We start from the raw sequence: 25854 nt of genomic DNA on the forward strand, positions 1-25854 counted from the left end.
GAAATACATCGATTCTGTGAGAGAAGCATGAGGAGCATGTACACATTGATCTACATCTAGAGGTGGTCCTAGTGTGATCTAAATATTTGCAGATAAGCAGATTTATTCTATTTCTCTGAATATGCTTGACAGGCGGCAGTCACAAGTTCTGGAGATCAATCGGTACAGTATCTACTATTTCTCTTTCTCTCCAGTCCCATCACAAACCTCCCCCTCTCGCATGTGTGCCCGTGAGGCCATAGTGGTGTCTGTAGAGTAGGGGTGAGGGGATAGAGTGGGATGGGTGGGTGTTTGTTGGCACTGAAATAACAGCCAACCTGCTAAATATTTCAAGTACAGAAAGGCTGCCCACTACAGTGTGAACACATAGCATGTCCATTGGGCCATAAAGACCTTCCCTTTGTACAGTAGCAGCATGCTGAAGTAAGAAATCGCCAGAGAAGGCTCCATGTGGTCCTTAGGCCGAGTTCACCATGAACATTGTGTCTCTCTACCATCCAGCGTTTTAAGTTGGTGTTCACGGCTCACTCTGAGTTTAGAGCATTCTCCTCCTGGCTTCTCCTCTGTCATCACTCTGCTGTCCCTGCTGTCTAAGACGCTCCCAAACCCTGGAAGAACAATGTCTGACAGAAACCTTGTTGTTTTGTACATCTCCCTGTGTTCTCACTGTTCGTACAATATGTGACGGTCCAAGCAGGGAAAAGAGGTATGTGGTGAAGCTGAATGAGAACCCCCCCCCCGCCCTCCCAAACACGGTCTGTGCATGTCCAGTAGACGACCCTCTCCCCCTTTCCCTCACCTCACTTCTCCTTAACACTGGTACAGTTCCTCTCGACTGTTGCCTTGGTGATACTGTAGCACCAGCCAGTGTGGTTGAGCTGCGGCCCTGTCGGAGACTTCCAGACCTTGCCTGTGTTTGGTCCATGACCCTCCTTACAGAATGGAGCGCTAATAGCACCTCGGCTCTGCCTCTCCCCGGTTGTCCTTGTTCCATTTGCCCTTCCCCCTGCTCCATTTTCTCTGCCCCTGAGTGCTCACTCTCTCCTTGAATGTGATGGAGGACAGCCTTGTTTGCTGCCTGTACTGTGGCTCTAACCTAAATGCTGTCTAGTATTGTTCGTGTTAGGAGGGGTGGGCAGGTAAGTGGAAAGGTAAGTAAGGACGTGACTGCCAGTCATGTGGCTTTGGTTCCCCTTGGCAGATGTTTGTCAGAAAGACTGAGTTGAAATCCGAGCATGCAGCATTATTATATAGAATTGTGCCTTTGTCTGTTAATGGTTTCCCCTTCTTGAATTTGGAGAATGTCAAATTTTAAGTCATGAGGAAATGAGCCAAGACTGCCAGCACAACAGCAACATCAACAGATGCAGAGAGAGAGGTCCACATATCCACACTGGGAAACTGCCACCTCAAATTCACCTCTCAGACAGATAGCTGTGGCTATAACCTGGAGGTGTTGTGACAGAAATGCTATGTGCTGCAGTCTTTGACGTGCCTTCTCTAAAACGGCACAGTGCATGTGTCACATTCACATCTCTCGCAGGGTGTGTTGTTATGCCAACGATGTGAATGGTGGAAACCCGGTCTCCTACTTGGAGAGTAATGCATGCAGGGAGTTCCATGTGTGCATGAGAAAGGCACCCAAGCTTTCCCCATTACACAGGAAACCTCTGAATACTTATGACTGAAATAAGGCACAGACTGTTAACCAAATGAAATGAATTGCTTTTGATACATATCTCATGTACAGTTAATTTAATTTTAAGATCCAAATGCAGAAACGTTAATATATGTTATTGATATAGACAGTGCAGTACATGTAATGTTCTGATTGCACAGTAGGGTCCTACAGTAGTTTCAAATGAATTGAGTTTGTGTTTTACTTGATATTTTACACAGTCCAGTCCAGTCACACCACTATTAATTTTTTTTGTTGTAGTTTGTCCTTAAAACACAGTGCACTGGGTAACTATACACATAGCGATGTTGCTCTGCTGGTGTGGGAATTGCAGTGTTTATGGTGTGGTAAGGTCCTTATTAGCTCCCGTTTATTTGTGCCTCTCTCCGCCCTACCCTGCCCTCCCCTCCCTGCCTTGCCTCGGCCTGCAGTGCTCTGTCCTGACTGGGCTCTGAATTCACCCTCCGCCCCTGGTGTCTCCTTAGGCCTTCGCCTGGTGGACAGACCTCATGGTGGAGCATGCTGAGAACTTCCTGGCCATGTATGCTGTAGACATGGATGCTGCCCTGGAGATCCAGTCTCCTGAGAGCTGGGACAGCTTCCCTCTCTTCCAGCTGCTTAATGACTTCCTCCGGACTGACTGTACGTGTTTTCACTCTGTAGGAACTGAGGCCTGGTATCAAACTTTGTATAACCACATGAACAAATGGCTACATGAATGTGAATGCTTCTCTTTCTCCTTTTCTCTCTCTCTCTCTCTCTCTCTCTCTCTCTCTCTCTCTCTCTCTCTCTCTCTCTCTCTCTCTCTCTCTCTCTCTCTCTCTCTCTCTCTCTCTCTCTCTCTCTCTCTCTCTCTCTCTCTCTCTCTCTCTCTCTCTCTCTCTCTCTGTCCAGATCACCTGTGCAATGGAAAGTTCCACAAACACCTGCAGGACCTGTATGCTCCTCTGGTGGTTAGATATGTGGACCTGATGGAGTCTTCCATCGCACAGTCAATTAACAGGGGCTTTGAGCGAGAGTCATGGGAGCCTGTTAAGTAAGGGACCTACTTTTAACCAAACAAAGTGTAGGATGGTTGGGGATGCCAGGCATTCGCCTAATGACTGAACAAATCCAGAAACACCATATGTGTATGATGCTCCACATACAGCCAGAGGAATGAAGCGCGATTCGTTAAGTTCAACTCACTTTAAGGCACTACTAAAACTACTACCATGTTTACCCTATTACACGCCAGGTCCCTTAGTTGAGGGTAATACCTAATAGTTCCATCTTTTTGTTCTGTGGACTAACCCTCATAATGTGTGCTTTGAAATGTCGCCCGGGGAGAGAAGGTCTCCAGTTTATTCTGTTGCCAAGTTCTTTTATTCTTAAATAGTATGCTTCTGACTTTGCCATTGCTTTTAAATGTTTGCTTATGGTCTGTTTATATTTTAACATTAAGGAAACTTGTCAATGAGCAGCACTGAAGCAAAAAAAACTAAACAAAAAAACAGTATTTGCTTTACATGATTGTTGTTCTGTCCTGCTGCTTTTGTAATATGTTTGTCTCTGAGTTCAACTGAGTGTAAATATAGGTCTTCTATGTAATGTATCTGTGCGTCCGAAGCTTACTGCTCTTAAACCTGTGGGTACTGTACATGTCTGCTCTGTATGTTCTGTATGTCTTAAAATAATCAGTTACTTCATGTGAATTTTGCTTTTGGATTTAGTTCATTTTATATTTAGTGTCACATTGCTTTTTGCAGCGCCCACATTACCACTGTTATGGATTCTTTTCTTTTTCTTTTTGTCTGTCTCTTCTGCAGGAGTTTAACAAGTAATCTGCCCAATGTGAAACTACCAAATGTGAACCTCGAAATTCCCAAAGTACCAAATCTGCCAGTGCCAGTAGCAGGACTATCAGTTAACCTTCCACAAATGCCTAGCTTTTCCACCCCGTCATGGATGGCAGCTATATATGACTCTGAGTGTGTATTCAACAAGTTCACCCTAGATCTAATGCATCACCAAAACATGCCTTGGTATGAAGATGTTGTTAGTCCTAATCTGGTTAGCAACTTCAAGATTGATGGTCTCTGAAAGAGTAAAAAAAAAGAACCTTGGTCTTTTACCAAAGTGACATCTGGCCTTTACATACCAGTAAAACACAATAGCAGCAAGTATTTACCTGATCATGTTCATGCCAAGGGCCCTCTAAGGTACTTAGAGTAGGTGGTCTGTTTTAGGAATGGGAGGTTGTTGGGCTTCTCATTTTCCACAACATGCATGCAGTAGAGCTGTGAATTACAGAGATACCAGTCAGACCCAAAACATTCATCACCACATCATCAAGGGTCAGTTGCAGACTTATGACCCTATTTAAACTTAATTCCAAAAAAGAAAATGGCAATCGGGATGTCATTCATTCTGTTCAATATATCTATCTCCACCCTCCTCATACAGTTTAGCTCTACCACTTGCTCTAGCTGTGCTGAATAGTTAAATAGTCAGATGCTGATGAAAAGTTGACTGTGTCTTCGAGGGCACAGTTGAGTGTCCCATCATGCCACTGTGACCCCCGCTAGTCCTCCTTCAGCCAGTGCTGGGTGGTTTCCTGGTCAGAGGGTGGGATGGGATGCACTGCTCCTGTCCTTGGCTCTCCTGTCCTGTCCTTTCCCTCCCTCACTCACTCCTTCCCTCCCTTCCACTATACCTTGCATCCCAGTCAGCTACTGTACGCTCCAGAAGACAGCCCCCTGCCCTCTGCCAAGCCTGCATGCTGTGTTTGGTATCTACTGTGGGACAACCAGCAGCCTGTGGATGTGGATGATGAGAGAGGGCCTGTGTTGCGGACTTGTTACATTATATAGAATATACAGCTGTCATTACTACTGTAACTAGCTGAGAAGAAGCAATCCGCTTTAATTGAAGGACATTTTAAAACAGCAAAACTTTTGACATGCCCTCTCTCACCTATCCATCCCCTCATTCCTGCTATTTATATCTGCAGTGACTAACCTGCATGAACCTACTCCATATCTCAGGGTCAATAATCATGTTGTGCAGCATGGTTATTGATTTGATATAAACAAACCTCTTGTTCTCTTATTTTATCCATACACTGACTTGCTAAACTCAGGAGAATCTTATTGACAAGTTGTGAGCAGCCTTTTATCTGGAACAGTCAGTGTGTGGTCAGAATAAAAGACCATGTGTTGAGATGAGGAAGAACAGCATCCTCCTCTGCATTTGCACCCTCCCCTCCTCCCCTCACCCCTTTCTGTCCAGCAGTGTGACCTTTCCCCTCTGACTTGTGTGTGTTTGGGTCGCCGACAGCAACGGTTCTGGGGCATCAGAGGACATGTTCTGGAAGCTGGAGGCCCTGCAGACCTTCATCAGGGACCTCCACTGGCCCGAGGAGGAGTTTGCCAAGCACCTGGACAACCGCATGAAGCTCATGTCCAGTGACATGATTGAGAACTGCGTCAAACGGTGTGTGTGTGTGTGTGAGAGACAGACATAAATGACAGAGATCCTGTTAAGGAAGAAAGAGATGGAACAAGTGCACTGTATTGTAGAAGTTGTATTATCCAGTTCTGGACATGAGAGAATAACAGCATTCCCTCGTGGTATTGCAGCACAAGGATGGCGTTTGAGTCCAGGCTGACCAAGAGCAGCAGGTCCACAGACTTCCGCATCTCTCCATCCATCTGCACCATGTATAACGTGATGGTGGACGCCAAGGACCAGTCAGCCAAGCTGTGCGCCATGGAGATGGGGCAGGAGGTACTGGACAGTTAACCCACCAAGTCGAACTTATTCTGTGTTTGTAGCAGACCGGATTGTATTACTGGACGGTCTTCTGATGTGGTTTTGTATTAAGTTTAACTTTCATTCATTTGGTAAAAGAATATATCTGAGTCCGTCTTAGCTACTCGTGTGTTTCATTGGATTCATATTCTGATTTCAGAAACAGTACCATGCTCAGATAGATGAACTGATTGAGGAGACCGTGAAAGACATGATCTCCCTACTGGTTGCAAAGGTATTTTCAACTCATTTCATCATGCTTTCATCGGAAGTTCACCACAGGCTGTAGTAAATGCAGACCAGACAATACATAACAGGTTTATTTTGTGACTTATTTTCAGTTTGTGGTCATTCTCGAGAGTGTGTTGGCTAAGATTTCAAGATATGATGAAGGAACTCTTTTCTCCTCTTTCCTTTCATTCACGGTGAGTGGTCTTCATGTGAAGTTAACACATTTTAATGATAATGATCAAATGTTGTGCAGTTTGTGCCCAAACACATTTTGCTTCTGATTACAGGTGAAGGCAGCATCCAAGTATGTGGATGTCCCTGTAAGTGTGACACAGTCCCAAACCAACTGTGTGTGTGCAAGTGTATGTGTGCAAGTGTGTGTGTGTGTGTGTGTGTGCATCTCTGTACTCTTCTTTATACAACCTCTTTTTGTAAGAGAAAACCACTGTATGCAACGATATAGGGAGGGATCTTTTCAAATAAGAACGTTCATATCCTGGATTATACTCATGCTTAGGAAGTGTGTTTCTGTTTTTGTCTCTCCCTCTGACTGACTGGGTGTTTCTGCTGTCTTGCAGAAGCCTGGGATGGATGTTGCCGACGGCTACGTGACCTTTGTGCGCCACTCTCAGGACATGCTGCGTGATAAGGTCAATGAGGAGGTGTATATAGAAAGGTTATTTGATGTAAGTAAGATGCCGTCTCCTCCTGACCAATATGGAGGGGCTTTTCAAAAATGTGGCAAAACAACAGAACAGAGTCCCATTTTGAGACCAGGGACTGTACCTCAGCCTGGCAGAAGAGGCCTCTCTCTCTCTCTCTCTCTCTCTCTCTCTCTCTCTCTCTCTCTCTCTCTCTCTCTCTCTCTCTCTCTCTCTCTCTCTCTCTCTCTCTCTCCCCCCCCACCTCCTCCTCCTCGATCTCTTATCCTTTCTATATTCTAAACGTTGGCTGCTGCCCACTGTATTCTGGTGTGCATTGCCACAGTGCTTTTGGACCTTTGTGTAACAGATCAGTTATTTACAAACAAAGCGTCCAAACCACAGCACCCTCCGGCAGGATTATCCCAGGCAGTGCTCTCTCCTCATACACACTGCTTACACACAGGGTGCAGTACATGGAGTCACAGCGTTATATATATATATATATATATATATATATATACTAAAAGACTCCACGCAAAAGACACTTAAGCCACAGCAGTGGTTTGTAATTGAATCCAATTTATCCTTTAAGATTAATTGTATAACGTTATAAATGTGATAAAAACACCTTTTCATTGACAATATTTACAGGTCACATATTGTCCTGAAAATGTCTTGGGTACTGAGAGCACTGTCTTACAAACACATAATCCTTTTGTGATACATTTGAAGTAATGTGTCTCCCACATCTGTGAGTTGGTCTTCACACCCTTCAGAGATCCAGCTTGTACAGCGCTGTGTTTCACCAGTGTGTGTGGGCAGTGTGTGTGTGTGCGAGGTGTGCAGTGCTGTGGCGCAGTGTGTTTTCCATGTTTGACAGGGACTGTGCAGTAAGCGTAACAGTGGCCAGGCTGGGTGTTTTCTGGAGACGTCCAGTACTCGTGTGGATTGTTTGCTTTTGTCTTGGAGGGCAACACTGGCTGTCCTGTCTCCTTTTGTGTCATCACTGCTCAAGTGTGGAGACCCCTCACCCGTCACCTCCTCACCCGTCACCCCTCAACGACTCATACTTTGCATCATGTGTGTGGTCCTGCATTGCTTCCAAACCAGCCCTGCCCCACTATCATGATCAACTGTTCCTTGGAAAACTGAGGTGTGAACGTTTTAGTTGCAACAACGTGTTTCCATGGGATGTGCATTTCCAGGCCTCTGTGTGTATTCCTCTTCTCCTAGTGCATTGGCACCCATTAATTTGCATGCAACTGCCAATGATTTTAATGTTGCATGAGCTATGTAATTACTCTATCTTTCACTAGTTTATTTTAAACCTTAAATTTTCTCTCAATTTGTTTCTTTCTGGATTAACACCATTCCTGCTGCCTCTTCTTCAAAAAAGTGGCACTTTTCTCTAATGTTGCGTTGTTTTAGCACATTATGTTGAATGGCATGATTTTAGAGTCAAATAAACTTCCTGTGTACATCTTCTAGCATGACCCTCTTCAGAGCTCTGGCCTCATACTGCACACACATACAACACCTCGGCACGCACCCAGCCACTCACCACCACCCACCCAGCTACTTGACAGGTCTGCATGCACTCTGCACGCTCAACTCGACTGTGTGAAGTGGACAGGCATCTCCAAATATCTCACCTTAAAAGTGAACATTCCTCTGGATGAACCTGACCTTCGACCCAAATCAGACGAAACATTTCCAAATCATAGAGTCCAATTCTGTCCAGTCCGGTATCCCCTGCCTACTCACTCCACATGACTACAGTTGATCCACTTTCTAAACATTCGAGGGACGACAATTGTTTCTTTGATCTGTCACTCTTGTGTGCTGTTCTCTTATAACTTGAAATCTATGCTGCCTGGATCAATTTTACATCCCCAATAATAATAGTTAAAAAGTTCTGAGAAGGTATAAGAAAATAGCACAACTGCTCCCTGCCTGCTAGCCATCTACTCACGTTCTCATTCTGACTTCATTTTGCAAATGGGCTCCTTGTTGCAGATCTGAAACTCTCCATGGGATTCACTTTGTCTGTAGCCAACAGAAGACTCTTCTATGGTTAGGAGCCTCAGAAAGGACTTTCTATAGGTTTTCATCATGACACATATTTACCTTAACAAGTCCTTGAAGCAGATGCGAGTGCTCAGGGGTGTCGTAAGGATCACCTCTTCTGTCCAGGGAACTACGTTATGGAGCAGATGTTTATCGCCTTTCTGAAAATTGAAGCAAGTTCTCAGTTATTTGTCTCTAAGACAATTTTAAAACAGGTCCTAACTGAATCTCACTATAGCTAAGCACATTAGTGTTTATTGGAGTTTTGTTTCATATACGTTTGTTCAACTTTTCCCCAATCGCACTACTCTCCATGCTAGGCGATGGTAATTCATTTATAAAATGCTGTGCCTTTTAGTGCTTGGAGAAATTTGGGCTGTGACTTGATTAATGGGCAATTTTGTGGATATTCACTGTCTGCCTCTCACCTTTCCTGAGTGCTGTGCCATATACAGTATGTATGTATACATGGAGGGAAAGTATTCGTATGTGTTTATTTGTATGGAATTACATGTAGAGTGTGTTTGCATGTATGTTCTATGTGTGTATGTGAATACAGTATGTGTATGTGTTCTGTACTGGAGGTACAGTAGGCTGGGTAGCCTGAAAAAATCAGGACTGCGCGTGTGAGAAGCATGTCATTGTGTTGAGAAAGGTCTGTCCCTACTGTCAAAGTGACGGTGAATAACGTATGAAAGTGCATGTGTATGCAGTGTCTGATTTGTGTGTCACTATGCTCCACAGTGGGTAGGTATATATGTCAGTTTGTCAGAGTTTGTGTGTGCGTGTGTTTTGCTGGAGAGCACTGTGTTTGTGTGTGTTTCAGCAATGGTACACTGCCACCATGAACCTGCTGGGGACCTGGCTGACCGAGCGCATGGAACAGCAGCTCCACGTCTACCAGCTGAAGATCCTCATCAGGATTGTGAAGGTAACACAGAGCCACCGCAGGGGGGAGGAATAGCCCACACAGGGATGTGGACTGTGAGGGTCCACGCTCCTAGTAGCCCAAGCCCTCGCCTTATGTTTGCGCCTGTTTCCATGAGCCCCCGTTCTGCTTTTCCTCTACTTATAGAAAAAGTACCGTGACTTCCGCCTGCAGGGGGTGCTAGACTCCACCCTGAACAGCAAGATGTATGACACGGTGAGGAACCGGCTCACCCTGGAGGAGGCCACTGCGTCCGTGAGGGAGGGAGGCATGCAGGGCATCTCCATGAAGGACAGCGATGAGGAGGATGAAGACGATGACTAGAGCGCCTGCACTGACTCCATCCCCTCGCTCCTCCCCCCTCTCCCTGTCACCCCATCGCTCCTTCCCCTTCTCCCTGTCACCCCCTCGCTCCTGCCCCCTCTCCCTGTCCCCCCCTCGCTCCTGCCCTGTCACCCCCTCGCTCCTCCCCTGTCACCCCCTCGCTCCTCCCCTGTCACCCCCTCGCTCCTCCCCTGTCACCCCCCTCGCTCCTCCCCCCTCTCCCTGTTATTCCCTCGCTCCTCCCCCCTCTCCCTGTCAACCCCTCGCTCCTCACCTGTCTCCCTGTCACCCCCCTCTCCACCCCCCAGCCCCGCCCCAACCCTTCACCACACTTTTGACTTAGCCTGGTAATCAATGCATGTACCAACTCTGTTACTCAGCCACTCTAGGACCTCTGTCAGCTCGAAATGCCCATGAAGGAACTATAAACTATAAAAAATAGTAATTATGCTGAGGAAAATAAAATAAAAATGTTGAAAAAATAACCGTGATTGACAGTTTAGCTGTCTCATGATGAAGATAGAACATATCTTTGACTCATCGATTTCTAAATTCATATATGTGTTCCTGAGCAATATGGAGTACCATTTGTTTGACAATGTTGAGTGAGATTATTAGGTGTGTCCCTGTCCAATGCAAACCTATATGGCGCTTCTTTGTCGTATTCTACATTCATTAATGGTACATTGTTGTGATGATGAGTGTATGAACCCTTTTTTGTTTTGTTTGTTTTTAAGTGGATGCCAACTGCTTCAATCTGAAAATGAACCCCTGTATTTAAGTTCAATGCTGTTTAGGATAAACATCTTCTCGTCTACTCACTCTCAACATCAATGGTATGTTCTAGACTGGTGTTTCTTCATCTGTGTCTATGCTCTGTGATCTCACATTACTATTTAGACTGTTCAGCAGGAATCTTGAACTAAAATGAGTGGGTATTCTAGAAATGCAATATTCTCATAGCTCCATTTTGATAACTTGTGGGAAATTATATTTTTATTTGTATGTTCAGCCTTGAAATGGGCTCTATTTTAATTGAGTTGCACTTTTACAAAGAAAAGAGAGCTAAAAAAAAGTGTTTTTTTAATTTATTTACCTAAAGAAAGTTGGTCTGTGTTTTTTCTCTCTGTAGTTGATTAGGATGAGGTGTCTGACATATGTTTGGGTCTCACTGTTGTTTGTATATATTATGCTGTACATTGCATTCTGAGCTATCGCTGCATGCCTATGGGTTCTCACCCTCTCCAAACGCTTTCTGTTTTCTGTGTGAATTAGCTGGTGGATTCATTCTTGCTTTTGCCTTATGAAAGCCAACAGTTGTAATATGCAAGAGCTGTTGCCTCTAAATAAAATTACTGTACAAACAAGGGGTGACCTCAGGTTTGTGCTGTTTTTGAGAGTTAATGTCTGACAACCAGCAGAGGGCAATGTTGCAACATTACAAAGTTACTGAAATTGAGTACTACACAAGTAGTACACAAGGAATTAACTTGGCAAGACAAAACGCTAAATACTGAAAGACCAGGTTGAACTACATCAAAACCCATACTTTATTTAATGTAAAGCAATACAATGTACTTATTAAATAGCACTATTAGACTATAACACTATCATATGAAAGTATCATAGTGATATTTGACCTATGATCCTGTCATATAATGATTGGATATAATAAATTGACAAAATCATAACATTTTTCAATGCAAGATACAAAGTAGAACAACTGCCAACCTTGCCAAAATGGGTGAAGCAAACCTATTCAGTGACTCAATAACTTTAGTGCACACTGGTCACAAAATTAGATTCAGATGTGGGGAGAGAAATATACAGAATGTTTGCACAAAAAACTAACTGCAAACATGGTCTTATTTTTGGAATGTTAATTAAATCAGAAAAAGGGCTCTTTAAGAAGAGGGGAAAAAAATCTCAATGAAAACAGAGTTATATGAGAACAAATAAAAGCTTGTTTCTGAAACAAAATATTCACATGATTTAAAAACAAACTAAAATTCATAAGTTTATTATGGAACTTTGAATTATTTCAGTTTCCTAGTGTGATAATAAATGACAATAAGTCAAAGTGTTTCTCCAAATATTGGAGAGTTTGACCTCATTTAACAAACTGCTCTTTGATAAAGAAGCGGATATGAGAAGGAGTACTAAAGCAGAAAGAGAGACGTTGCATAATTCTAGGTGAGGAGTGGATTCCTATGCTAGGGGAGGGAACAAACATAATCTCAGCCCACTTGAAGCTCACAAAGTCTGCATCTAAACAAGGTAAAGAAAGCATACATTGTTTTCACTGAAATGTATCTAGACAGTTTTGGACATATTTTTAACCATGTCTTTGGTTACAAATAAAGCGTGTCTGCTAAAATGAAGTAAATACATAAATAGGCCAAACTAGATCAAACCTGTTTGACAGAGTAACCTATTGTGTTAGTACATCCTGTTCAAACAAACAATGAGAGCAGAGGTAACATAGTCTTGTAGGTAGCTACAGTCAATCATTCAGACAAAATAAACTCCAAGCAGGAGCCACTGTATGCGAAATTACAGAAGTATACAAAACCTTTTTTACTGTGATCAAGATAGTCATATACAATACAGAACAATAATAAATCTTCATATAAAGCAATAAATGTTCACAGTAGATGCTGTAATACCACTTCAACAAAACATAGTATGAGGTTTTACAAAAAAAGAAATTATATATTTGGATAATATAGTTATAATATGCAAGTAACAACGTATTTCTACAGGCATTAATGTTTCTTCCATTTGGTGGGCTGTTGATGAGCAGATATTTTGACCGGTTGACCGTTCTGTGATGCATGCTAGGCTGAGTTGGGATATGTTTGGAGGGATGGGCTATGTTAAGACATTGGAACTGGATCAGCTGGAGTGAGGTGTGAGTTAGTTGACATGTCAGTTTTCCTTTGATGCAGTCTAATTTAGTATTGAGCCACGGTTGAGCTACTCTCTGTGAATCATCACTAAGTGGATTTAGGCAGTAACACTGACAGTATAGTGCAAACCGGACACAGCTGCTTTCTCATTGTATCAACTTAAACAACAGGTGCAACCGCTCAGCAGGATAACATTAAAACAAAATCAAAGACAAAAAATAAATATCAAAAACTTTTTTATCAGTGTAAAAAAAGTTATAAGGTTAATTCATTTAACCAAGATTCTGGCGGAAAAAGGCCTCAGGAAAGTCTTCCAAAGTTCTTGAAATAGTACAAATTAAGTGCGGGTGGAGGTGAGTGTTTTGTCAGACGAGCGACTCCATGCTCTCTGTGGGGTCAGACTCATCCATGATCACCACCACTCCGTTAGTGTCCATGTACATGGGGCTTAGGCCACTGTCTCTGGAGCTGATCAGGCTCAGCATGGCCTGGTAAAGGTACTGGTACTGCTCCTGGAGACACACACACCGTGGCAGTTAGTTCGTTTTTACATTACAATTCATTCTTTAAAAAATTACTAAATAAACACTTCAATTTTACACTAGGCTCTGTGTTTGACCTGCTTGTCTATTCTTTGTTTGTCTATCGCCCCACTGCAGCAACAATTCACTAAATCTTTGCTACTAATTAACCATCTAATTAACCCTGTAAGTGTTTCTTTTAGGGTGGCATTTGACCCCTGGTTGTAAAACATCACATTTAGCTCTCCAAAAAAACCATTTGCAAATAAGATTTTTTTTAAATGACCACATTTACAAAGCCAATGGGTCCTATTGTCTTACCTTGCAATGCCATTGGATAAATGTGGTCTTTCAAAAAAAAGAAATGAGCAATTAAAGAGCTAAAAGAGACGTTGTAATTTTACAACCAGGGGTCGAATGCCGCACTCGAATAAACGCCACCCTCGAAGAAACACCGCACCAAAAATGAACATATGTAATAAAAGCTCCAGTGTTTAATCGAAGAAATATGGTAAACTGTTATTATGTTGTTATTACACTGTTACACTGCTATTACACTAACATTACACAGTGATTACACTGTTGCAGAGATGAGAAGTCTGCTTCAGTCCACTTAATCTATTTATGTAGATTTAAGTAGACAACTTTTTACTACAACACTAAAACAGGTAGTAGTAATGGTTGCTTTTTACTTATGTATGTCAAAGCCCATGCTTCTTTACTTCAACTTGAGTGAAAAAGTGTAGCTAGTACTTCAAGTTTTAACACAGTCTTTTTAAACTTGAGTATCTTTACTTCTGCTTGAAGGATGTGTGTACTTTAGGCCATCTCTGATAACCATGTAAACTATCAGTTGGTAGCCCCTTTTTTCACCGTGTCCAACAACGGAAGCTTCACTGTGTATTTTTGGCACCCCATTTACCTTCAAAATGAGCAGTTAAAATGTTCTCAGTCTTATAATAGCCATTCAAGGCGTGATTGTATGAACTCACCAGGTCAGTGAAGACACCAGGCCTCATGAGGTTGATCATCTTGGCCACCTGATAGACGTCCACGGCCCCCTCGCTCTCCAGCTGCTGAGACAGGGTGGTGAGGGCACACAGAGTCCCCGCCGACACGGCCCCGTACCTGCACAACCAGGGACGACACAGTCAAACCTACCGGTCCAGCCTGCATCCCTTCGGATTACAAACCCCAGGAGAACGAGATGCTACTGCAGATCTATATACACTAACTGCATGCTAATGCTACATCAGGGTTTCCCGCAGCACTTTTCAGTTAAGGAGGCCGCCTAAGCAACACACGCCTGTCGCCTTAACTACGTTGTCTGTTTTTTCCATTCCAAACCGTGACCAACGCCAGTCTCCCTTTTCTGCAGAACGCATTAGTCTATCGCACACACTAGCCCGACCCCCCGCGCATTAGTCTATCGCACTATCTCCCCCCCCGCCCTACCCTACTTAACTAACACATTTTCTGTGGAAATCCCTGTACATGGATACTTACTCATCATGCACTATGGTGGGGCCATCTCGAGTCATGGCCTCCTCCTTGATGACGTTGATGAGCTCAAAGGTGCTGCTAAGGGGGGCGTCTGGATTTGGCCACTTGGGGCACTGGAAATGTCTCACCTCCAGGACATAGTCATCCTGACCCAGGGAGAGACACACAGAAACAGGCGCCGTCAATACAGTATCAAAGGGCAAAGGAAGGAAGATCGGCCACATGTCAGAGGTCAGGGGTCAGGGCAGTTTACCTGCGTGGCCTCCAGGATGAAGTCGTGGATGATGATCTGCTCCTCGTTGGAGAGACACAGTCTGTCTTTACTGATGAGGGTTACGGTGAAGGCTATGCAGTTCATGGCCTCCTCTCGACTAGGCCAGTACACAAACTCATCCTCCGCCTGAACAAACACAAGCACACAACAGAGGGACTGTGAGCATCATCACAGCTGGATCAGTTCACACACAATATTCCTACCAAAGGACAGGGGGGGAAAAGCAGCTTTAAAAAAAGACCAAATTGCCGCCAAATTGGAATACTGGTTGTGACTGATTTAGCTACTGGATTACAGAGCAGACAGGTGGGCGGCAAGTTCTAGGACAGAGCAGGCTACTCACCAGACCCTGGTTGTCAGGCAGCATGATGATAATCTGGGCGTTGTGGTCCCAGATCATCCTCCAGAAGTCTGTGGTGGTGTGGGGCAAAGGATGCTGGGTAATGATGAACTCATTACTCCTGTAGTAACCCTGATAGATCAAAAGTTACACATAAATGGGCAGAACTAATTATCTGGAAGCGTATATGATGGAGACAACGTATATAAACAGGCATGACTACCATACCATGATGTATGAGGCGTTGATGTAATCAGTTCCTTTCATGCCAGGGAGAGGGGCTAATCCTACCCGGGCTCGCTCGGCTGAAAATACACAAATATCTTTATGACATCACAGAACTCAGAGGTCCACAACCCTAGATAATAACACCCCTATCATTCGCCCTATCATGTTGCTGTGGCAACAAATACACTACTTGGCAGCACAGCATGGTGCATGGAGATGCTTTAGCTGTAAATATCCTCAGGTCATGATGATGTGGGAGAACTGGTCATAAACAACTGTATTAACCAATGTTTCTGTTTCGAGACAGGGGAGATGAGAGGTGAGGCTGAGCTGTGTGTATGATCCTGTGGGACTCACAGGGCACCACAGACGAGTTGCGGTTCTTCTCCTTGTTGCAGTCCTTCTGGGCGCTGAAGCACTCCACAAACCTGGCGTTGCACTGGGTCAGGAGCTGGAGAGGAAAACCACAGAGGGATGATTTTAGTTTTAGCTAAGTTGACAAAACCATTAGAACATCTGATTATTTCGGTGGGCTAGTCAACAGAGGTGCCTTTAATAAAGTACATAGGAAAGGAACAACATGAGGAACATCTCTGAGTAGACTTGGATTCTTAGATCAGATCAGCCAAATACTAAAAAGCATCAAGCAGCTGACAGGGTTATTCTAGTGGAATCTGCCAGCCATGGCAAGGAGCCACGCCAGGTTATTCCTGGCTGCTGAGGCCTACCCTGAACTGCTTCTCCAGGTGGGTGCGTCCACCCAAACTGGGCATGAGGATGCTGTTGACGTAACCATGGAGCTGCCAGGCGGGAACCTCCGTCTCCCTGCCCAGTATGGCCTCCATCAGGGCGTCATGGATGAAGACATACTGCTCCTGCAGGGGGAAAGGGAGTGGGGAGATCCAGGGCTTAGACAACACACAGACTACACATAGGGAGTAACAGAGGTCTGGTGAGGGGAGTCTGTTTCCTGTGTCTGCTACAGGTGAGGAGAAGCTGCCTGCCGTGGTCCCAGAGGCAGAATAACTGAAAGCTCACAGAAGCGTTACCTCAGTCTGGACCAGGTAGTTGCGTTGTGTGCGGATGTGTTTGAGGAACCCCAGGATGTTGACGGTGCTCTTGTCCTTGATCTGCTGCAGCATGCTGTCTATGACAATGTATGTCCCTGTGCGACCAACGCCAGCACTGTGGAGGTACAGCACAGTTCAAGCAGATCAGCGCCACGCATGAAATCCCAATATCAGCCTCTAGAGGGAGCTGGCGCCACGCATGAAATCCCAATATCAGCCTCTAGAGGGAGCTGCTGTTGCTCAATGAAGACCACTGTTTTTTTTTCATAAAATGAAGCCTGTGGATTAGACTAAAGATAGGTTTACACTGTAATGGCTCCAACGCGGCTGCCGGATCTGATCGCGGCCACTTAAGTCAGTGCTTGTGTTGGAGAACCGGCCCGGCTCTCTGTTCTCTGGTTCGATTTTAAATCATATTCAAGTATATTAAATGTTTCTATTTTAGACTGACGCCACGTCCAAGCCAGAGTTCACCCACAGTGAAATATACAAGTAAATTGCCCAAAGAATTGGCATTAGCAAGTTGTACCATCCTATACTCATGCAAAATCAAATGGAAGTCTACGTCGGACAGGCAAAGTAGTTCATAGCTCAGTGGGGTATGCACAGTGTAAACCCGGCTGAGGGGTTGGGTGTGGGCGAGGGTCTGACCTGCAGTGCACCAGGACTGGGCCCATGTCTGGGGTACGACAAGCAGAGGAGCGGCTGATGAAGGTGAGGACAGGCAGGGTGTACTCAGGGACACCCATGTCAGGCCACTGGGTGTAGTGGTATTGGACCACCATGCGCTCATTCAGCCTCCCTTTCGAGTTCCCCTTCTGACCCTGAAACAAGAAGGCTGGCCTCTTAATAATCACGACTACTTAGGGGACAGGGAGGAATAGCAAAATGCCACAAGCTCAAATATGTTTTGCGCTAAATATGAGGAACAATATTGGTTCTTCCCCGAGCTGAGAGGCTTCAGCATCACCATAACAGCTGTTACCTTTTTTACTTTGGTGTTCCGTATAAGGAAGCGCCGCAGTGTGTAGCAGGCGTGGACTTTAGTGCTCTTCAGTGTCACTACGATGTTGCCGTATTCTTCACTGCTCTCTGTAGGCCAGTATTGGTCACACTTTCTCTGAGGTAAAGAAAAACCACAAGATTCACCATGACCACCTCCTCTCCTGCGATGTTTAGCCAGCCAGTGGTCCCAACGGTCACTCTTTCTCAGGGGGTGACGGAAGCTGCACCCACCCTGCCTTTCTCCACCAGGTTGGTGATCATGACGATGATGCCAGTGTTCTGCTCCCACACCATCCTCCAGAAGTCCTCAAACGTGGACTTGAGTGGTCCCTGGGCCGCGATGTAGGCCTTGGGCTTGTTGTAGCCCTGAGAGAGGAGAGGACCACAGAGAGGGAGGCAAGCATCATTGTAGACAGGTGACAAGAAGAAAAAGGAAATAAAGGAAGTTTATCAGCAGCACATTCCAAGTGATTGGGGTTGATATGACTCACATCCACATAGTTGGCATTGATGTAGTCACTGTGTTTGGAGTCTTTCCCAGGCAAGGCTCGTAATTTGACACGACTGTGATCATCTACGAGACACATAACAGTGAGGTGTCACATTACTGTCTACCATAAACAGCGCTTCCTTTTAGTATTACAGGACAATCTGTCTCTTAACATCCCAGGTCCATTAATATCCCAGCTTGTCCTGTTCTGGGTGTGTTGTATTCCAGCATGTTGACTCACAGGCCACAATGTTGATGTATCTGTTTTTGTGCTTGTTGTCAAGGTGATTGGAATGCTCAGCTGTGATCTTCAAGTCTGCTGTGCAGCGCTGAACCTCCTAAGGAAGAGAAAGACAGAGAGAGAGACAGAGAGAGAGACAGAGAGAGAGACAGATAGAGAGACAGAGAAACAGAGAGAGAGAGAGAGCTTAGCCAGAAACAAATACAGAGATGAGTGGGAGGAACAGCTTGGGACTGGAGGTTTTTATGAAGCATCACATGAGGTAGAGGTGATTTGATTGCCCTCTCTGGGTAAACCCTTTTCCCATAATCAAATGGAATGTTGGACTTTTTACATTTCATCTGTAACACTAAAAAATATGAAAGGAGCTTGTAGACAGCATTAGATTTCAATTGTACCAGTCCCTAGCTGGACTGATGTTTTGTTGTTGTGCTAGAGAGAATCGGCTTTGGATGGCATCTGAGTATGTTCACATGCACCACTGTGAATGACCCCAATTAGACAGGTTCCTCAGGGTGGAGGTGTTTGCCTGGTGTCTCAACCTGGTCAGAGAGACAGTGTGTTCCTGTCCAACCAAGCAGCAAGTAGACTTCCTTTAATTAACCTTCCTCCCCCAGCCATCTGCTCCACAACAGGAACAGAAACACAAGAACACTGAAGCACACACGTATTCAAGCCCACACACACAAAGGAATGTGCAGCTGATTTGATGTTATATTGGTATGTAGCTGAGATCTTAAAATATACATGTATATGTAAATCCAAAGTGTTCAAGCCTTAGTGATCCCACCAAGGTCAAGAGAGAAGAGAGACGCCTACCTCGAACTCCTCAGCGAAGCCCTGGAGGTTGTTGGAGTAAAGCTCCATGATGTGTTTGATGAAGTGCCTCACTGGGACGGCATCCATGTCATCTAGAAGAACAATACATCCCAGGGAACATCTCAATCAAAGGGGGCTGGAAACATACTACACACACGTCTGTGTGGATACTGTGTGTGTGTGTGGATACTGTGTGTGTGTGTGTGTGTGGATACTGTGTGTGTGGATACTGTGTGTGTGGATACTGTGTGTGTGTGTGGATACTGTGTGTGTGTGTGTGTGGATACTGTATGTGTGGATACTGTGTGTGTGGATACTGTGTGTGTGTGGATACTGTGTGTGTGTGTGTGTGGATACTGTGTGTGTGGATACTGTGTTTGTGTGTGTTTGTGCGAGTATATTAAATGTAGCTGTTATGAATTGCATGAAAGCACCAATGTTATTTGTCAGATCCCCCTTTTATGGGGGTGAGAGCCTCAGTGGTTCTGAGTGACAGGTGAAGCACCAGGGTTACTGATGTCCCTCCAGTCCCTGAGCCTCAGAGCCGCCACCTCCCCATGCTCTGCCCTTCCTCCAGCCCTCCTCCACCCCTCCTCCAGCCCTCCTCCAGCCCTCCTCCACCCCTCCTCCAGCCCTCCTCCAGCCCTCCTCCAGCCCTCCTCCACCCCTCCTCCAGCCCTCCTCCAGCCCTACTCCAGCCCTCCTCCAGCCCTCCTCCAGCCCTCCCAGTGTTCTCATGAAGCCCAGGATCTGTTCAGGTCTGCACATGGCCACACCGACACATGGATGACCTCACACCGCAGGCCTTGTAACTATTCAGGTCTTTGAGAGCAAACGGAAGGCGTACCTACATCATGTCTGGGGTCGACTGATTTGGTATTAGTAACTATGCTATTACGAAAATCCTCCATGCCTCCGGTCCTTTCACAAAAATAGACATTCAAAAGGTTGTCATCTGGAAATTCTGCTAGCAGCACGGAACAGTCTTAGAACCACTGATCATGATGGATGTCATGTGGCTCAGTCAGGGCCACAATTGGAGTCGAACAAGGAGCAGCACTATGCTCTACAACTGGAGGACATGGCTTGCTTGGTCTGTCGTCTCAATGTCACCTTGGGTGCCATGTTGGACAGACAGAACAGAACGCTGCCCTCTAGCCTGCCAGGGCTGACACACCCCCATAGGCCCACAAGACATCTACTGAGATGTAAAAGCACCAATGAGATTCAATATCAAAATGACATTGTCCTTGCATGCAAAGAGGAGACCTCATTAATCACCTTGCAGACTGACAGCTATAGTACTTAGGATTAACCAGTCACCGGCACTAAGAGGCTAAATTGGGTAATAGGAGAATTTGGAGGGAGGTAGCATCTGTCTGATTTGAGCCGGTCCCCAATCACACATTAGGAAGAGGAGGTGATGGGCTGGTCACTGTGGCAATGAGACAAGCATACAGCAGGCTCAGCTGCTGGGTCTGGGCTGCTGGTTACTATTAGAGCCAATCTTCCCTCGCAGCTGGGGCCACAGGCACTGAAGCCCTCACCGCTGCGGTTCACTGCTAGAGGTGATTGCTTAGTTTTGGTTTAAACTGTTAATTTATCAAACAGCCTCTCCTCCCCTCTCCTTTTCTCTGCTCTCTTCTATTCTCTTATCTTCTCCTCACCTCTCCATTCTTCTCCTCTCCTCTCTTTGTCTCTGTTGACAATTGAATCAACTGGCATCATAAATTCAGTTTTTAAAGGGCTGACTGATTTGAGCCGTAATTTTTTTTTTCAAGTTTATTTTTAATAAAGAATAAAGGCACTACAAAGCTGCATTGATACAGGGTCAGAACAATAGTAGAAAATCAGTTCATGAAAATCAGTTTATTCAAAAAAGAGGACAGGAAGAAGTGGGTTTCAATAGTCTGTCCTACAAAACATTTAGCCACGCACACACACACACACACACACACACACACACACACACACACACACACACACACACACACACACACACACACACAGTAAGATTAATACAAGTTTTGGACTGCACCCCTCTGTCTTCGATCCTTAATCATTCTTCTGTAACATAAACATCTTGTTGTGGGATGTTTTCTCTGTTTCCAAACCTTTATAACAATCACTGTTCTAAAAGCCCCCTCATAAACATTAACACTCACCTCCACTCCTTCACCTTCTCTAAAGTATTATTAACAGACTTGTCAATGCAGCAAGAGGCCCTCCATTCCTCCAAGAGAATAAATGAGAAAGAGGAGGAGACAATAAAAGTAGAATGGATGGAGAGTCAATTCTGACAGCAGCTGTGGTCTTTAACTATGGTAGCCCAGCCTTGAGACGGGCCACAGTCAGATGCCCTGGGCTGTAAAGTGCTCAGTAAAGCTCTGGTATTGACTTCCTGCCACGTCCCAACTAGACTGGGGCCCTGAGCTTGGCAGAAACCCAGTCAGAGCTCTGAACAGGCAGCTCGCGGGCGGCAGCTTCTCATGAAAAGAGGACTTGATCAGGCTCAAACTAAGGATGATAAGCTACTCAAAGCTACAGACAGACTTCTACACGAGGCTCTCTGTATACAGATGAGAAGAAACGTAACAGTAGGTGCTATGTGACAGGAAAAGTAATTTTCAGACTAGTTTAGCAGCCTGCAGACATGGCTTGTTTACCCCACTTATCTCTGGAAACAGCATTGATGATCAAGGCTCAGTCTGCTCTAGCACTGACAGTAAAGCACCACCAGCCAAGAGAAACAGAGCACAAATGAGCAAAGAACCCCAAAGTGATCCAAACCTCATGCGAAAAAAAACTAAATCTGACCAAAATTCTGTTACCTAGTGTCAGATAAGTTTGAGTCGAGTTGGGCTTACCTGGAATGGGGATAACAGGTATGTTGTCATTGGCGACCACTCTTGGAGAGCTACAGTCCTCCACGTAGAAATGAGCGGTCTGGAAAAACCTCCTGCAAGGACAAAGAAGACAGAAGCTTCCGGTTAACTCGTTACATCACTGCTTTGCACAGTCCTTCTACCTCCCAAAGTTTGGTCCCAAACGGGTCCACAGACCCCAGCAGGCAGTGGAAGCTCCTGGAGCAGGTCACAGTCAATGAAGGCAACGCAGAAACCTTGAGAGGATGCCGTCTCTGAAGCGGGGGTGCGACATGACTGCAACAGCAGGCCAGACATCCGAGCTAACACACCGACACTGAGGCACTACTGCACAGTCCTCTGCTTGAGACTGTCTACCACAGCATGTGTATGGGGAGTGTAATTGGCCAGGACTGGCAGTAAACTGCTGTTAAGGGCCCCAGGGTAGCTCCATCCCAGCTGATGTCATACACACACACACACACACACACGAGGCAGCGCTGGAGCAGCCTAAGAGTACATCGGAGCCTGTGGAGACCCAGTGTGAGGTGACTGCAGGGAACTAGTCAACAATACCAAAAAACCCACCGTGACACATTTAGACTTGAGAGTCTGAAGCAGCTAAACCGAGCGTCGCTGGGTTTGTCACACCACAGTCGCTTCAGCGTCAACATGCAGCAATTACCAAATCAGTATTCTCGAAAATGTTTAACCTTTTTCTTTTATATGAATATTGGATATACCAACAATCAACACCCACAACTGGGAGTTATGCAGAAACAATCAGTAGCAACTTTTGAGAAATTGGATTGACCTACATCTACAAATACACCTCCACAGGCAATATTGCAGGTGCACCTAACTTTTCATGAGCATGCATCCCCAAAGCACTAATTAAGCAGGCTCCCCCCTACCTGTACTTGATGCAGAGCAGAGAGCAGATGCTGGTCATCCTTGTAGTGGAGGAGTGAGAGAGAGACAAAGAACATAGGAGAGAGTGGCTAAACAGCATTTACTGTGGGGAGAGAGAGAGAGAGAGAGAGAGAGAGAGAGAGGGGAGAGAGAGAGAAAGAGAGAGAGAGAGGGAGAGAAAGAGAGAGAGAGAGAGAGAGAGGGGGAAAGAGAGAGAGAGGTGGGGAACAGACGAGGTGCACGTCCCCAGGCTTCGTCACAGCCTTCCCCCTCATCACCCACGTGTAATAACTCCCAGTGGGGGCAGGAAGGCGTGGTGTGACGGGGTGGGAGGGGAGGGGAGAGGATGGATTGAGACCAAGGGATGAGGGATGGATGAGCTCATCTGACTGGACTCCAGTTCCACTCACAGCACAACACCTACCCACCAGCCCCACCCCCTGCTCCAGTGTGGCTTGCCCTTCCAGCGTCCACCTATACACACAAGGTGTGTGTTTGACATCTGTGAGCTCCACCCAACCATGCCTGTCTTAGAGGCTTCCAGATGGAGTCCTGCCCTCAATGAAATAATTGGCTTAACACACTTAATAGACTCATAAACACACATGCTAATGACATAGAGAAATATACAACTGTGTACAGAGGATCCCTATCCGTCACCTTCTGTACTGTTGACAGGGAAACCTACATTCCTGACTAAAACCATTCAGATCAGCTGGTGCTTGGAGGAAAAATTGCTTCTCCTTAAATGCCCCCCTATCTTGTGGTATAACTGGACTAGACTGATGAGGGACAGGATGAGACAGAGGGGGCGAGTGGAAGAGACAGGGGGAGAGAATGAAAGAGGGGGGGGGGGGAGGGAGGAGAGCGAGTGGGCTGATCTGGCCTTTCATCACGTTCCGCTCCCTCGGGGAAGACAGCCATTGTCTGGGAGCTGTCACAGCCACCGTGATGGCCCTTTCACATCCCGACAGTCCTCCAGCTCTCACTCACACACCACTGCAAGCACACACATCTTTCTCACTCACTCACACACTCAGTCACGCAGACCCACACGCACAGATGAGACTGCTCATCACAGTCATTCTATTCCCTTGATCTGTCTTCCACTAAAAGTTTTCAAACATTACATCTCAGTCAGAGGCTGTCATAGGTTCGTTGCAGGAGATCAATACGGTGCCAAAATGTGACAACAAAACAACATTTAGGACTTCTGAGAACCAGTGGGGGGACTACGCAGCAAGATAGCAGCACTACAAGAACATATTCATGTGCACTGACGCTCTCCCACCCTGACACTGCTCAGGGCAGAGCTGAGCATAAATAAAGCATGGGGATCTGGTAATGATCCATTGTGCTGTTGTGGCTCATTAGACAGCCGGCATGTGCCGCTGGCCTCGCCTGTGTAATTACTGAGGCTGAGTGCTGGGGCTGGAGTCAGCACTGCAGATGAACACACAGCTGGGCCCTGGCTCTTGCCACTGCGAGGCCCTCTGGTCCCCACCACCATCTTCTCAACCACCCCCCGCCCCCCGCCCGCCGCCAACATCTTGTCTCCCAGGAGCAGAGAGAGAGAGAGGGGGTGGGAAAGAGAGATGGAAACCTGCTAAGATAGCGGCAAACCTTCCAGATATTTTTGTGATGCCAGCAGCATGGCCACGAGCTGCTCACACACGCACATAGTACAAGCATACACACATATGCCTCTTATGCACACTTATGCACACATATGCACACACATGCGCACAAATGCCCACACACACACACACACACTCTGGCAGATGGGCCTGAAATCCCCATGGTGCCAGAGGATAAGTCACCCCACTTCAGACAGAAGACCATGTCCAGCCTTTGGAGTGATTGTGTGTGTGTAGTGGGAGACCTAGGGGAGACTGCTGTGTCTGGGGTCATAAAGGGGTAACTGCCTGACTGTGGAACTGTACTCTGGTACTTAAGGGTGGCTTGCAGATCAAATTAGAGCTCTTAATCACAAGAACCAAAATGCTTGACACAGGAGAGGCTCTATAAGCAACATGGTGTACCATGATGACCCACTCGTCCTCCAAACAGAAAGAAACGTGGTCCTTTTGAGAACACACACACAGTATTCGACATCTTTGACACAGTCGAGCAGGCCTCACCTCCAGTAGACCAGCACAGCCAGCAGCATGACGAGGCAGAGGAGGGTGAGGGCAGACACCACCACCAGGGGGGCAATCCACTCCACACGGCCCATCCCAGGATGGGGGCTCCGGGTCATATTGGACACGCCGGTCCTGTCTTTGGCAGGAAGGACACAACAGAATGGATTACTTAGCACTAGTGCTGTCAAACGATTAAAATATTTAATCGCAATTAATCGCATTAACGTCATAGTTAACTCGCGATTAATCAATTAATCGCACATTTTTATCTATTCTAAATGTCCCTTGATTTCTTTTTGTCCCATTCTTTTTTCAATTTTAAAGGTCTTATCAACATGGAAAAGTGGTTTGGATTGCTTGGTGCACATTTTTTTTTATTGAAAACAACATTGCAATCGCCTGGCTTTGACGAGGGGGCGGAGAATTTGCATGAATCGCATCAGCTGTGTGCTTGGCCATTAAGTGGTATTTCAGACTGGACGTGCTGCGATGATAACTCAGTTTACAACGACAAAACACACAGATCACTTTGGTCTTGTCAATGGAACCATTTGGCAACTTTTTAAAAGTAAACTTTCCATTCAGAATCTTATTGGCATCCATTTCGGCGTCTCGCGCTCGCCATCCACTCAAAACGTAACGTTAGCCTACTACCAGAGAACGTCTAATATCCGTAAACGGGCTCTGCTACTACTCTTTAGCCGGCTCGCAAGCCAAACAAGTGTGTGTGTGGCGTGCCTGTTGTTTTATTTCCGGTCTAGTTAGATCCGGTGTGGTGTTGTAGTCTTTCTAACGTCGGTAATTGTTGCAACAGTATGTGAAAAAAACTACAAAGTTTGCTAGGCCAAAAAGAGCGTTAATCGCGCGATA

The 25854-nt window shown here is 45.7% G+C and overlaps 2 protein-coding genes across 2 annotated transcripts in view; one reads left to right on the forward strand and one right to left on the reverse strand.

The window, feature by feature from the left end:
• cadpsb (Ca2+-dependent activator protein for secretion b) overlaps nucleotides 1–9751 on the forward strand; it is a 53966-nt gene extending 44215 nt beyond the window's left edge. Inside the window, exons 19-31 of the mRNA XM_047026290.1 lie at nucleotides 133–162; nucleotides 698–706; nucleotides 2164–2320; nucleotides 2573–2714; nucleotides 3487–3648; nucleotides 4997–5152; nucleotides 5299–5446; nucleotides 5631–5705; nucleotides 5812–5895; nucleotides 5989–6021; nucleotides 6280–6387; nucleotides 9239–9343; nucleotides 9488–9751. Of these exons, the coding sequence (XP_046882246.1) occupies nucleotides 133–162; nucleotides 698–706; nucleotides 2164–2320; nucleotides 2573–2714; nucleotides 3487–3648; nucleotides 4997–5152; nucleotides 5299–5446; nucleotides 5631–5705; nucleotides 5812–5895; nucleotides 5989–6021; nucleotides 6280–6387; nucleotides 9239–9343; nucleotides 9488–9664 (1386 nt within the window). The 3' untranslated portion in view covers nucleotides 9665–9751. The remainder of the gene's footprint in view (nucleotides 1–132; nucleotides 163–697; nucleotides 707–2163; nucleotides 2321–2572; nucleotides 2715–3486; nucleotides 3649–4996; nucleotides 5153–5298; nucleotides 5447–5630; nucleotides 5706–5811; nucleotides 5896–5988; nucleotides 6022–6279; nucleotides 6388–9238; nucleotides 9344–9487) is intronic.
• A 1445-nt stretch (nucleotides 9752–11196) lies between these two features.
• On the reverse strand, nucleotides 11197–25123 carry LOC124471254 (receptor-type tyrosine-protein phosphatase gamma-like). The gene is made up of 17 exons (XM_047025675.1): nucleotides 24982–25123; nucleotides 21932–22023; nucleotides 19065–19156; nucleotides 18246–18342; nucleotides 18006–18088; nucleotides 17746–17880; nucleotides 17495–17629; nucleotides 17161–17333; nucleotides 16489–16624; nucleotides 16168–16314; nucleotides 15797–15890; nucleotides 15440–15516; nucleotides 15215–15343; nucleotides 14851–14997; nucleotides 14601–14743; nucleotides 14087–14222; nucleotides 11197–13085 (listed from the first exon to the last, which is right to left on the reverse strand). The coding sequence occupies exons 1-17, from the start codon at nucleotides 25098–25100 to the stop codon at nucleotides 12939–12941; spliced, it is 2082 nt and encodes a 693-aa protein (XP_046881631.1). The 5' UTR covers nucleotides 25101–25123; the 3' UTR covers nucleotides 11197–12938.
• Nucleotides 25124–25854: the final 731 nt, after the last annotated feature.

Source organism: Hypomesus transpacificus, chromosome 9, assembly GCF_021917145.1.
Source record: "Hypomesus transpacificus isolate Combined female chromosome 9, fHypTra1, whole genome shotgun sequence".
Taxonomy (NCBI): domain Eukaryota; kingdom Metazoa; phylum Chordata; class Actinopteri; order Osmeriformes; family Osmeridae; genus Hypomesus; species Hypomesus transpacificus.

Excerpts from the sequence above, each read along its gene's own strand:
- LOC124471254 (XM_047025675.1), bottom strand. The coding sequence starts at position 25,100 with ATGACCCGGAGCCCCCATCCTGGGATGGGCCGTGTGGAGTGGATTGCC. Across the intron at positions 17,881-18,005 it reads TCAATGCCAACTATGTGGAT|GGCTACAACAAGCCCAAGGC; the intron begins GTGAGTCATATC and ends CTCCTCTCTCAG. Across the intron at positions 17,334-17,494 it reads GGAACACCAAAGTAAAAAAG|GGTCAGAAGGGGAACTCGAA; the intron begins GTAACAGCTGTT and ends TTCTTGTTTCAG.